The sequence below is a fragment of the Malus domestica genome, chromosome 03, assembly GCF_042453785.1.
Source record: "Malus domestica chromosome 03, GDT2T_hap1".
Lineage (NCBI taxonomy): Eukaryota > Viridiplantae > Streptophyta > Magnoliopsida > Rosales > Rosaceae > Malus > Malus domestica.
This window is the reverse complement of record NC_091663.1, coordinates 15,188,254-15,200,379: the sequence shown is the minus strand read 5'-3', so window position 1 is coordinate 15,200,379 and position 12,126 is coordinate 15,188,254. Positions and strand designations below refer to the sequence as shown.

The following is a 12,126-nucleotide window of genomic DNA, read 5'->3' as shown; positions in this document are numbered from 1 at the left end:
AACATTGAAAATTTTTTAATATTGAAATTTGAAATGTTATTTTATAAAAAAAAAAAAGAACCGAATTGAAACTGAACCGAACTGAATAGTAATTTTGGTTTGATTTTGGCAAAAAATTTAACGGAACGGAAACAAACCCACCCCTAGTCACAACAGTGTGAGTTTGATATGGGTGAGTTTTATATATTAAATGTGGTACTCGTCAACTTTTTTTTCTCTATTTTATGATTGGTCGAGAAATTTTTCAAAATACTCAATATTTAAGCGGGTACTTCACGTGTCTTAAATAAGTAAAGGGACATGGAAAAATATATCATTTCCTCCACTTGTATTAATGACATGTGGAGTACCACTTGAATACCTGGTATTCGAAAAATGAGTAGAATTCTCTCCTCTCTAAATCCCCACATCTCCTCTCTCACTTTCATCTTTGTATTTCTCTCTATATAAAGAAGTCAACACAAGATGTTGACGGGGTTTAATTGTGACTATTCAAATAGAAGGGAAGGGGAGGGGAGGGGAATTTGGAATCCTACTTCCTTGAAAAACCTCTTTGTTTCGTCACATCTTTTCTCTCTCTTGTTATCTTTTTTTTTAAACCAAAGTCAGAAATTTATAAACGAATAGAAATGTTTACATCCTGAGCCAAAATGTTAAACAGAAAATCAGGCCCAATGTGGTCCCAGACAAAATCCTTACCTTCTAGGAAAACATACTTGGCCACCGAGTGCGCCGCACGGTTACTTTCCCGAGAAACAAAATCGAAAGTTACCGACTCCAAACCACGGGCTAGAGTCGCGATGTCACCTAAAGTACATTCCAGACTGCAGTCAGGGGTAGTCTCATTCCGAATCATTTGAATTATATTCTTAGCATCTGATTCAATGGCCACAGACTTGAAACCGAGGCGAACACAGAAGTCCAAAGCATTTCGGATTGCTAGCATCTCAGCTGCTTCAGCGCTATGGCATAGTCGCCCTCCCGATCCCCCGGCTGCCTGCAGCAGACCCGCAAAGTCCCGAGCAACCCATCCCACACCTGCACATGATGTCTCCTTTCGCCACGCAGCATCAGTATTCACCTTAATGGTCCCGACTCATGAGTCAAATATATTGAACTCACAAATAAGATTCATTCTCTTTGCACTCAAACTATCGAACTTACAAATAGGAATCATTCACATTTTTTCCGATCCACTGTGGAACACCTTAGAAGAATTCTACTAAATTTGGCTTCCTGTTTCCTTAACAGCAATGACATGAAACCCTCTTATTTACATCATTAATAAATGGACATGGTTGGATCAAGTTGTCTTGAAACCCAGTTGTCAACTGGCAACCCAACATGACCTACAATAATATATTGATCCACACTTCATCAAATCTGTGGTGGTTAAATACACTTGTCTTTCAAAAGTGTCTAATTAACTAGTCACAATTGACACAGAGTAATATCCGCTGAATACTAATTAATAATATATTCAAGTGGGTTATGGGTTATATCTGTCAAAAGCTTCTCCTACTTGCAGTTGGGTTGGGGGGGCCATGCTTATGAGAATCCTAGAAGGCAAAAGAATGGTCCTAATTCAAGTTGAAAACGACCCCCACTTTGTATTGCTTTGCTTGATGTCGTTTCCATTTCTTATAACAAAATTCTAAATACTAATTATTTTTAATCCACCAATTAACCAATAAAGCATGATTCCTAAGTTGAATTCGTCTAGAAGATTATTCACTCCGCCTGCTTTCTTGACGAAACTTTGAACACAAAGTAGTACAGAAAATGCCTCTATTTTGTTATAAATTATATTATAAATACATTTGTTTTTTAACATCGTTATCACATGGTTAAGAATAATAAGAAATGTCAGGTATGGAGAAATTAACGGGGTAATTGAGCGGAGGAAAATATCTTGTAATCTATAGCACCACGTGATAAGTATCTATTAAGCGAGTTGTGCACTGTATAAACAGGTGATAATCATCCATTGCACCAATGAGACAGTTGACACAATTTATTAGTTGCAAAAGAATTTTTGTCCAAAAAATTAGCACTCCTCATCTCAAATTGTAAGTTGCCCAAATTGTTCTTTATTCTTTCGTAGACACTTGCAAATCACTTGAAGCCCCAAATATACTGGACCATTTATAATCAAGTCAATCCAAGGTTTTTGATACGATGCTTTTGGAGTGTGAGAATTTAGCCTAACTCGCACTATAAGTTTTTTTGTGTTAAAATTTGTTACTTATAAAAGTCAAATCAAGCTTATTACTTATAAATAAAAATGAAATCCATTAGACGTGATAACATTGGCCAGTCGAAAAGTTGGATTGAAGTTTGAAACTCGATATAATGTGAAATATCCAAAACCAAAGCTTAAAAAATATCTGGTTAAAGTTTGACAGAATAATGTATGTGAAGTAAAAGCTTCGTCACCCTGATGCATGTAAACTCAAAACTCCCTAGTCGCTAACTCGAAAGGCCGCAAAAAGAGAAAAGACAAATGCAGAGCCGTGTTGCAGACAAAGAACTATAGCCATTTTTTCAGATAACAGTTCACACCAAAAGGCAAAGTTGATAAGGTTTAGAAAAGATTGACGAACTCTAAGCCGCATTATGGTTTAGTACTAATATTATCAACTTAAACACTTATTATTAGCTGTGTTTTGTTTTTCCTAGGAAAAGAGGACCAGCTGATGTTTTTACTATGAACATCTATCATTCCGGAAGTTGAGAAGACTCATAGAAGGGAGGTGAGGCATTTCAACTTTTTCTCACCACCATCATACGATTCATCTATTATTATTAGCTGTTGAGTTTTACTTTATTACAATACTTTGATAATATTAAAAGTAAATCGTCTCTATGTAAATAAACAAAAATAACTACATTATTTTATTATATCTTCTATATAAAAACACATTTTTAATAACAATACACTCCAAACTAAAATTTAAAAAATAAAATAGATAAGGCAAAGGAAGAGTCAAAAAAAGGTTGATGGAAGCCAATTTGGACTTTTGCTAAGCAGAAGCCACACATAATTTTATATACAGAAAGATTCACATGCATAATTACAAGGGGAATGATAAGGAAAGAAAGGGACGCGTTACCATTTGCTCTTGCTAGTAAAAACAAACTATCCATGTGGTGACATTGTATTCATAAAGTTGGATATTTTTTCATAAACTATTTTTATGCGCCAAAAGTCCACTAGGTGCACATATGTGAATTAGACTGAACTTGACAGCCTCAACGTCACAGATGCCATTTGATTTCCCACCATGCATATCAAGAGCGATTTACAGATAGATCATTCTCAATTCTTTTACTTTCAAACAAGCGATAGCCGAGAAAGAAAATCAAATCAAACTCGAGAGGTCGGATGCTGAATCTCAAGGAAAAATACAATGACAATAATGTGTCCCTTTTATTCCATTATTCAGCAATATTGTGTAAAATTGAAATGCTATGGTAGATTATTGGCTAGCGTAGAAAATGATTGAAAATAAATGTGATGGTCCATATACAGTACAAGAAAAACTAAAGCTATTAATAATATAAAGGAAAACTAATGAAAAATCCAAAAAGCTTTCCTTTTAATGAAAAGCCATTGTTAAAGGTATAGTGAATAATATCAGGGAATGGTATAAATGTGATTTTTTGTTAAAAGTGAACAGTACCGAGAGTGTTTTGTTAAAACTCCCTAAATATAACCTATTAGAATTCCTTTTGCTTCTTAAAAATCTTCAGGAATTCTTCATGTTGCTCCTGTCTGCATGTCTTACTCCCCCCAAAAAGTTCACCGAATATATGAGCTCTAATAAGCACATAATAATATGTACACAATGAGAAGGCTCAGAAAATTGAAGATGGATATGGCCTGCAAAAACAAAGAAAAATATAGCATTAGATATCATTAACAAGAAAATTAACTTCAAACGCTTAGTAGTATTTCCCTTCACATTTATCTGAACTTCTGACCCTCACAAATGACATTTCAATACTAAATTAAAGTAAACATATCTTTGTATTAAAAAATGAAGAAAATTAACTCATCCCAAAATCATAAAAAGAGGTATTAACAAAGGGGTGTGCTATCCACACACCCCTTTTTACTTCTCACACATCCCTTATTAATTTCTGTCCGTTGATCTTCTTCAATTCATCCGATCCGACGGCCAAAAACCAAAAAGGTGTGGGAGAAGTAAAAAGGGGTGTGTGGATATCACACCCCTTAACAAAAGGGTAAATTTACTTGCATTTATATTAGAGTCTGCAGAAAAAGTTAGCTGAGGAAGATAACCCTGGGATCCAATATCATAAACCTGAGTACCATTCGGATAATATAGTCCATAGTTCCTCTCCGATGCCGGACCAGGCTTCAAATCCTCATTAAACAGTGCAAAAACGTAAATGTCAATCGGAACTTGAGTCTTCGCCGGCGTCCCCTTCTTCTCTTCAATTTTCCTCATCAGATTCCCATTGTAAATACCAGCATTCTCCGGCGTGGCGCCGGCCTCGTTGGCATCCCCCTTGGAAGGCCAGCCGGTCTCGGATATTCGGACCTCGATGTCCGAATGGCCCATCACCTTGATGGCGGAATAAACGGCATCAATCTGGGCATCCAGCATGTTGTCGTAGTGGAGATTTGTGACTGAATCGACCATACCAGAATTAGGCTGGAACAGCACGTACTCTATCGAAACTTCACCTGGATTGTCCTTGTAAGCAAAGTACGGATAAGCATTTATCAAAAAAGGCGAATTAACTTGCGAGTGAAAGCTGAGGATCGGCTGGATATATTGAGCGAGATCTTGTCGGAAACTCCCCGACGACGGCGGGTAGGAGTTTCCTAAAATAGTAAGCGAGTGCGCGGTCGTGACAGCTACTTGTTTGGAGAGGCCGAGGTTGACGAGGGCACGGTAGACTGATTGCATTGCCGGGAGGAGGTACGACCACAGCTGGGTGTCGGTGCCGCCGAGGACTTCGTTCCCGACGTTGATGCACGTGATTTTGGTCTGGGGGAGATGGGGCTGCACGTGCTGCTGAATCCAGGATTGGGCTTTGAGAGGGTCGGTGGACATGCTCTGCAAGTACTCGTTGCCGAGGCCGATGATGAAATCAACCTCGGAGTTCGCGAAGGCTTGGAGGACGTTCGGATCTGCGTCGTAAAGTTTGACGCGGCTGACGTTGAGGGACTGGAGGAGGACGGCCACTCGCGACGGAGATGGGAGGTTGTTGGCTATTTGTCCATAGTTGATTCCGAAGCTCAGGCTCTGGACTTGGACACTTGAATCTGAAAAGTGAAAACAGATATTAAATTCAGATCCCAAATTCGATGAAATTAACGTCAAATGTTTACTTGAATTTAAGAAAATCCCACTGGAGATTAGTGAGTGGTGAATCTAAATTGATCACATAACCGAAGATTGGATTATGTTTCGTTGGTGAGAAAACAGAGCAAACTGGATGGGAGAAAAAGAAAATTTTCAAATTTGAAGTTACTTTTTTCTTTCAAGAAAGCCAAAAAGGAGATATATAAGACCCAGTTGAGAAAATTTTCTTTTAAGAGGACCCAGAAAGAAAATCTGAGACTTTTAGCTCAAAGTTTCCATCTTCTTTTCTGTGTTTTCTTTATTTTCCTGCACTTTCTGGGAAACCAAACACATGAGGGTGGAAGAAGGGTGGAAGAAAGTAGGTCAATTGGAAAAGAGGAGGAACCTGAAAGACCGAGGAAGAGCAGAATAATTGTGAATAGGACAGTGGAGGCTGCCATTACTGATCGGATCTTGGGCTTCACCTTTCAAGAAGGCAACTCCACCGCCCCCACTAGCCCCTCTAGGCTGTACAACTTTTGCCACCTAACAATTCCCAACATCCTTTTATACATGAAAAAACTAATGAAAATGATTTGAAGACTTTGAGTTTTAATGGTAAGGATAAAATAAATGATAAAGTGAAAAGTACCAGGTTTAACTTTTTAGAATAAAAATATGATTTTTCGTTAAAGTGAATAGTACCACGAACTTTTCGTTAAAACTTTTTTTATATATACAAGCGCGCACTTTACCTTTGTTGCCGTGTACAAAAGACTAAAACTAAAAAGGCAATTTTTTTTTTTAATTTTTTTAATTTGTTATTATTTTAACAAATAATATTATCAACACTAAAGGGAGAGAAAATAAACTTAAGCCTCACAATATATTAGCAATAATGTGATTCAAATTCACTTTTTGCGAGAATCGAACCTAAGACCTCTCACTTATAAGTAAAAAAGAATATCATTATAATGTAGTACTAAGTGACAAAAAATGCAATGCTTTTGAGTGCATATGCTCACCACCCTATCAAGTGGTGGCAATGCTAACCGCCTTACTTAGTATTATTAGATAAATTTAAATTTTGAGATTTGTTTCTATTCATTATACAAATCTTGAAATTCAAACTCATCCAATAGTGATAAATAGGACGATGAACATTACCATCACTTAAGGGTTGTGAACAAAATCGTTCCCATTGTTTTTGGTCAAAGAAGAAAAGGCTTTTGTTTTGATACACAATTTACAAAAAAAATTAGCCAAAGTCATACGGTAGGCAAAATTATAGTAATTAAATATTGAACTCTTTACTCATGTGAACAAAATTTTAGACCTTTTGCTTATAACTCATAAGCAGAGGCAAATCGATATGGGAACTATGGTGGTTGTAAAATCAATAGAGATTAGAAAACAAATGTTGTTGTAAAGTTGACGATATGTGTGCAGTGGAATAAAGTAAATAAGACACAATATTTACGAGGTTTGGCAAGTGTGCCTACGTCTTCGGGGCAGTAGTAGTACTTTCTTTCATTATTTTTTTCATTATCTAAAATAATAGGAGTACAAAATAACTCTCACTATTTTCTCTTTTCTCTCTAGCCTGGCTCACTGGTAATTTCTTCCGCATCTCTCTTCTTTCCTCTTCTCTACCTTTTCCTCTATAACTCCTCATTCTTTCCACTTTATGTTTTTCTCTCATCTCTTTCTTCTTTTCTCACTTCTTCCTTCCTCCGTATGCTCTCATCTTATAGGCAAAAGATTACTTTTTAGCAACACTATTCACTTTACAAACTTTCCTCAAATGAATAGTGAAATACTGTGTATAGTAACTTATCCGTTTTTCTTCATATGAATAATAATCCACCTGATTTTTCTTTGGATGAATAGTAATGAACTATTCATGTGAGTCATCCATATATTATATTACGACACTCCTTCTTGGATATGTTTTAGATGCTCCCCTTGATTAGTATCTGCCCATGATTTCGAATTCTTTAATCTACTGATTACTATATTGATGTAATCTGATACCATTCATGATAGTTTGAGTGGTTGCTTCTGAAGGTGGTTTGCTTGTGCTCCAAATTTTAATGGCCACATGTTTTAACCAAACTCATGTATTTCTGAGAGGTATGAAGATATGGCAATGAATATTGCTTCCTTAATCGTTGTAGGATCTGTTTGTACCATACTTGACCAATCCCGAAACTACTGAGCACCGGTCAACGTTATACCGTCAAGGACCCAGAAGAGTTTCCCTCCAACCAGGAGGCCAATCACAGCGCGACATGTGTCGACATCAGAAGCCAATCATAGCGTGACACATGTCAACATCAGAAGCCAATCACAACACGACACGTGTCAATGTCAGAATGAAACTAGAAACTCTCTTCTATAAATAGAGATCATTCTCTCATAATATTTCCTAATGTCATTTGTATTACATCATTCACTAGTACTCACTAAAGGAGAGCTTGAACCTATGTACTTGTGTAACCCTTCATAATTAATGAAAACTCCTCTACTCCGTGGATGTAGCCAATCTGGGTGAACCACGTACATCTTGTGTTTGCTTCCCTGTCCCTATCCATTTACTTACTTATCCACACTAGTGACCGGAACAATCTAGCGAAGGTCACAAACTTAACACTTTCTATTGTACTAAAGTCCTCATTGATTTTGTGCATCAACATTTGGCATCGTCTGTGGGAACGACACTTATTCCCACTCTCTTCAGCTTTGTCAAGCTAGTTTCCACCATTCGTACACTCTCTTTCGACCAGGCATCCCTCTCCAACATGGGGAGCGAAGGAAGCCATAACACACAGAATGACACCCCTCTTGCACCTAGTGCGAAGCAATGAAAGAAGGAAGGAAAGAGGTTTGCTCTTCAAGCTAAAGTCGATGAGCTAGAAGCTCAAAACAACAAGATAGCAATGAAGAATGAGGTCCTCCAAGAGCAATATGAGAAGCTCTTTGAGACGCTCCATGAAACAAGGCGTACTCAAACACACGAGCTCGTTGCCCCTGTGGACATCAACCATCATCTGGGTGCCCTCTAATATGGAGGGTCACCTTCCTTCGACATGGGTATCCCTGTTGACGAGTGACCTAATCATCAAAACATTGATCAACATGATACATCTCACAACCCAGCTGCTTCAACCCGAAGCAGGAGAAGTGGAGGAAGACACCTCATTGCAGAAGGGTTGGAAGGATCGAAAGCCGTTTATCGTGACTGCCGAGACTTTCTAAAACAACGTCGAGAGAATCCCCTCCACATATGCTCGAAGATCAATGACCCAAGTGTTCTTGAAAGACTCGGTCCCCTCCCATGACCCAGGCTAGATGCCAATCTAGGGAAGGAACGACAGGTCCAAGAGGAACATGAAGGTACATGGGACTCTGAGGTATTCCGACAGACTCGCCCTAGGAGTCAGTACGACAAGTCCAAGGAAAAATCACACGCATTTGCTCAAACTTTACTACTTCCAAGAGGCGATGAAAACTTACGAAAGAAAATACCAGTGGTACATGACACCACTCAGGACCCCCCTGTCCTACAGCTTCTCGAGGAAGTAAACAAGTTGAAGGCCGAACGTCAGGCCGAGATACCTGACTGGAACCAACCCAAGCCTGGCCCTCTCACAAGGAGGATCATCGACACCCCCTTTCAAGCAAAGACAAAACAAAAGCTTGGTTTACAACTCTATACTGGAAAGGAATACCCAATTGAACACCTTAACCTCTTTGAGTCCACCATGGCATATCGGATGCACACCGACGAATAACGATGTCTTTTCTTCCCCTCCACCCTCTCTGGCAGAGCTCTAAACTGGTATTGCCGTCTTCCACCTGAGATTGTAGACTCATTTGAGGAACTGAGGAAACCGTTTGTCTCTCAACACATCTTCCAGACCGATTGCTTGCATTCTGCAGATGACTTGTACATTATTCGCCAGAAGCCGGACGAGTTACTACGAGAGTATGCTGGTCGTTTCAGCCATGAGTATTCTCGCTGCGCTGAGGCAGATGACAAGACCGCCCTCAAGGCCTTCACGGCAGGCCTACATGATTGTTTCTTCAAGTACGTGATCAATGCTAACACTTGGAAGACTTACTCTGAGGTGATGGCACAGGCGTACAACCATGCCTCCGCCGAGGCAATGACATATCAAGGGAAACCCCCCACAACCACCCCTTATCAGCAAGTAGGAAGTGGAAGCCAGATCCAACCAAATGAGAAGACCTCGACCTTCCAAACTGCAGCGGTGCCTCCCCCTGCCTTACTTAATACTTTGCCAAGTCAACAGACATATCAATCTTAGGGCAAAAGGAAAGATTTCCATCCTCACTAGTCTTATTTTAGTAAAAGGAGTAAGGGAGACTACCGCGATAACCAAGGGTATCGCCATGATAATCCCCAATCCCAGGCAGTCAACACAGTGGGTCAAGCACGTGTCAGGACAACCCCTACCCGAGTTATGAGGCATACACACATTTGAATGCCACATACGTGGCCATTTACCCCAGCATAGCACACCTGATACCGAAGCCAAAGCCAAGGCACCCAGATTACAAGCCCACAAAGTACACGGGCACATTTTGTTGCTACCACGAGCATAACGGCCATGACGGCTAGAAGTGTATCACCTTTCGTGATCATATTGAAGCTTTGGCACGTGAAGTAAAAATTGATCAATTCCTCATTCACCCTCCAAGGGGTAACGGTAACCAACGCTAGGTAAATGTGATATATTCCATAAGTGGTGGCACACCCATATCTAAATCTTTCAACAGGGCCATGAAAAATAGTGAACGAGCTTTAAGGTCTGGTCACCAAGTGTTTCACGTGGAAGACATCAGGGGAGGTAAGTATCAAAAGCCTAACTGGGATCCAATATGTTTCTACCTTGAGGAAGAAAGAGGTATCATCTACACTCACAACGACCCACTGATCGTGGAAGCTCACATAGCTAACTTTGAAGTACGACGAATCCTAGTAGACACGGGGGCTTCGGTCAATATCATGTTTGCTGAAGCTTTCAAGACACTTAATGTAGCTGAACACTTGCTCGACCGCTCGATTTCCCCTCTGATAAGGTTCTCCGGTGATATCTTGCAACCTTTGGGGAGCATACACTTATGTGGTACAGGCCCTTACACAACTACCATTACCACTAACTTCCTGGTGGTTGATTGCCCAACGACATACAATGTCATCTTCGGACGAACAGACATCAATGATCTCAAGGCCATGGTATCCACACATATGTTGTTGATGAAATTTCCAACCCCCTATGGCAATGGTTACATCAGAGGAGATCAACTTAGTGCACGATCATGTTACAACACTTCGGTCAAGCAACAACACCTACCTGTGCCCAAGGAAACCCTTTCTATACATGACCAAGTCATAAAGACCAGCCCAGACGAAGCCAACTTGGATCTTCACGGCGGCAACAGTCAACCCGACGATCCTCAAGATGACTCTTTCACCCAGCAAGCACAACCCGCCGAAGAGTTGGAGAATGTCATTATCTCAAAAGATTATCCGGATCGCATGGTGAAGATTGGTACCACCTTGTCACCACCTATTCGGTTGGCATTGATCTCTTTTTTTGCAAGAGAACACTGAGGTCTTCGCCTGGTCATACAAGGACATGCGAGGCATCTCTTCCGATATAATCTGTCATCACTTAAGTATTGACCCAAAACCAAGCCAGTGAGACAGAAGCGAGGATCTTATGACGCTGAACGGTATGAGGCAATGAAGGCAGAAGTTGAAAAACTCAAAGGCATAAGCTTTGTCCGTGAAGTCAATTATCCAACGTGGGTAGCAAATGTTGTCCTTGTTAAGAAGAATTCGACCAAGGAAAGTCTCCTGCTCCAAAAGGTCTTGTCGAGAATGTGTGTCGATTACATTGACCTAAACAAAGGATGCCCGAAAGATAGCTTTCATCTTCCTCTCATAGATAGACTTATAGACTCTACGGCAGGGTGTGAACTCTTAAGCTTCATGGATGCTTACTCAGGATACAACCAAATCCTCATGAACCATCCGGACCAAGAACACACAGCCTTCACTACTAACAGGGAACTATATTGCTATAAAGTCATGCCCTTCGGCCTAAAGAATGCAGGAGTGACTTATCAGAGACTGGTCAATTCAATGTTCGCCGAACAGATTGGGAAGAGCATGGAAGTTTACGTTGATAATATGCTAGTCAAGAGCAAACATGCTGACCAACACATCACCAACCTATCTGAAACTTTCACCATTCTGAAGAGGAATCGAATGAGGTTAAACCCCAACAAATGTGCCTTCGGCATAGGCTCTGGCAAATTCTTAGGCTTCATGATAAGCCAACGAGGCATTGAGGCTAATCCCGAGAAGATCAAAGCAATCATCGACATGAACGAACTGGTAACTTCAAAAGACATCCAGAGCCTTACTGGCAAGGTGGCAACCTTAACTAGGTTCATCTCTAAGGCTACCGACAGATGTGCTCCTTTCTTCAAAACACTTAAGGGAAGTAAGAAGTACATTACATGGACTGATGAATGTGCTGAGGCATTCAAGAACCTCAAAGACTACATGAGTAAAGCCCATTTGCTCTCCAAACCTGAGGTTGGTGACACTCTCATTATCTATCTGTTAGTATCGGCTTCAGCAGTAAGTTTCGTTCTCATTCGAAAGGATGGTAATGTCGAACGGCCTATCTACTACGCTAGCAAGGCCTTACAAGATGCGGAGACACGATACTCCAACATTGAGAAATTGGCTCTAGCATTGGTCATGTCT

General features: G+C 40.1%; 2 protein-coding genes and 1 long non-coding RNA gene across 5 annotated transcripts; 1 reads left to right on the top strand and 2 right to left on the bottom strand.

The window, feature by feature from the left end:
• Positions 1-613: 613 nt before the first annotated feature.
• LOC139194679 (uncharacterized) lies at positions 614-2,540 on the bottom strand. The gene is made up of 2 exons (XM_070819577.1): positions 2,475-2,540; positions 614-1,081 (listed from the first exon to the last, which is right to left on the bottom strand). Exons 1-2 carry the CDS (start codon positions 2,538-2,540, stop codon positions 614-616), a joined length of 534 nt encoding a protein of 177 aa, XP_070675678.1.
• Positions 2,541-3,411: 871 nt separating this feature from the next.
• LOC103421285 (glucan endo-1,3-beta-glucosidase 14-like) lies at positions 3,412-5,897 on the bottom strand. 3 transcript variants are annotated; one of them, XM_008359310.4, is made up of 3 exons: positions 5,725-5,897; positions 4,263-5,299; positions 3,412-3,883 (listed from the first exon to the last, which is right to left on the bottom strand). In XM_008359310.4, exons 1-3 carry the CDS (start codon positions 5,777-5,779, stop codon positions 3,821-3,823), a joined length of 1,155 nt encoding a protein of 384 aa, XP_008357532.3. In that variant the 5' UTR covers positions 5,780-5,897; the 3' UTR covers positions 3,412-3,820. The 3 variants fall into 3 exon arrangements, with proteins under 3 accessions (XP_008357532.3, XP_008357533.3, XP_070675131.1); XM_008359311.4 differs by having other exon boundaries at positions 4,337-5,299; positions 5,725-5,889; XM_070819030.1 differs by having other exon boundaries at positions 4,259-5,299; positions 5,725-5,879.
• Positions 3,552-5,921, top strand: LOC139194446 (uncharacterized). Its single transcript, XR_011579286.1, has 2 exons — positions 3,552-4,092; positions 4,248-5,921. It is a non-coding gene; the product is annotated as an uncharacterized lncRNA (long non-coding RNA).
• Positions 5,922-12,126: the final 6,205 nt, after the last annotated feature.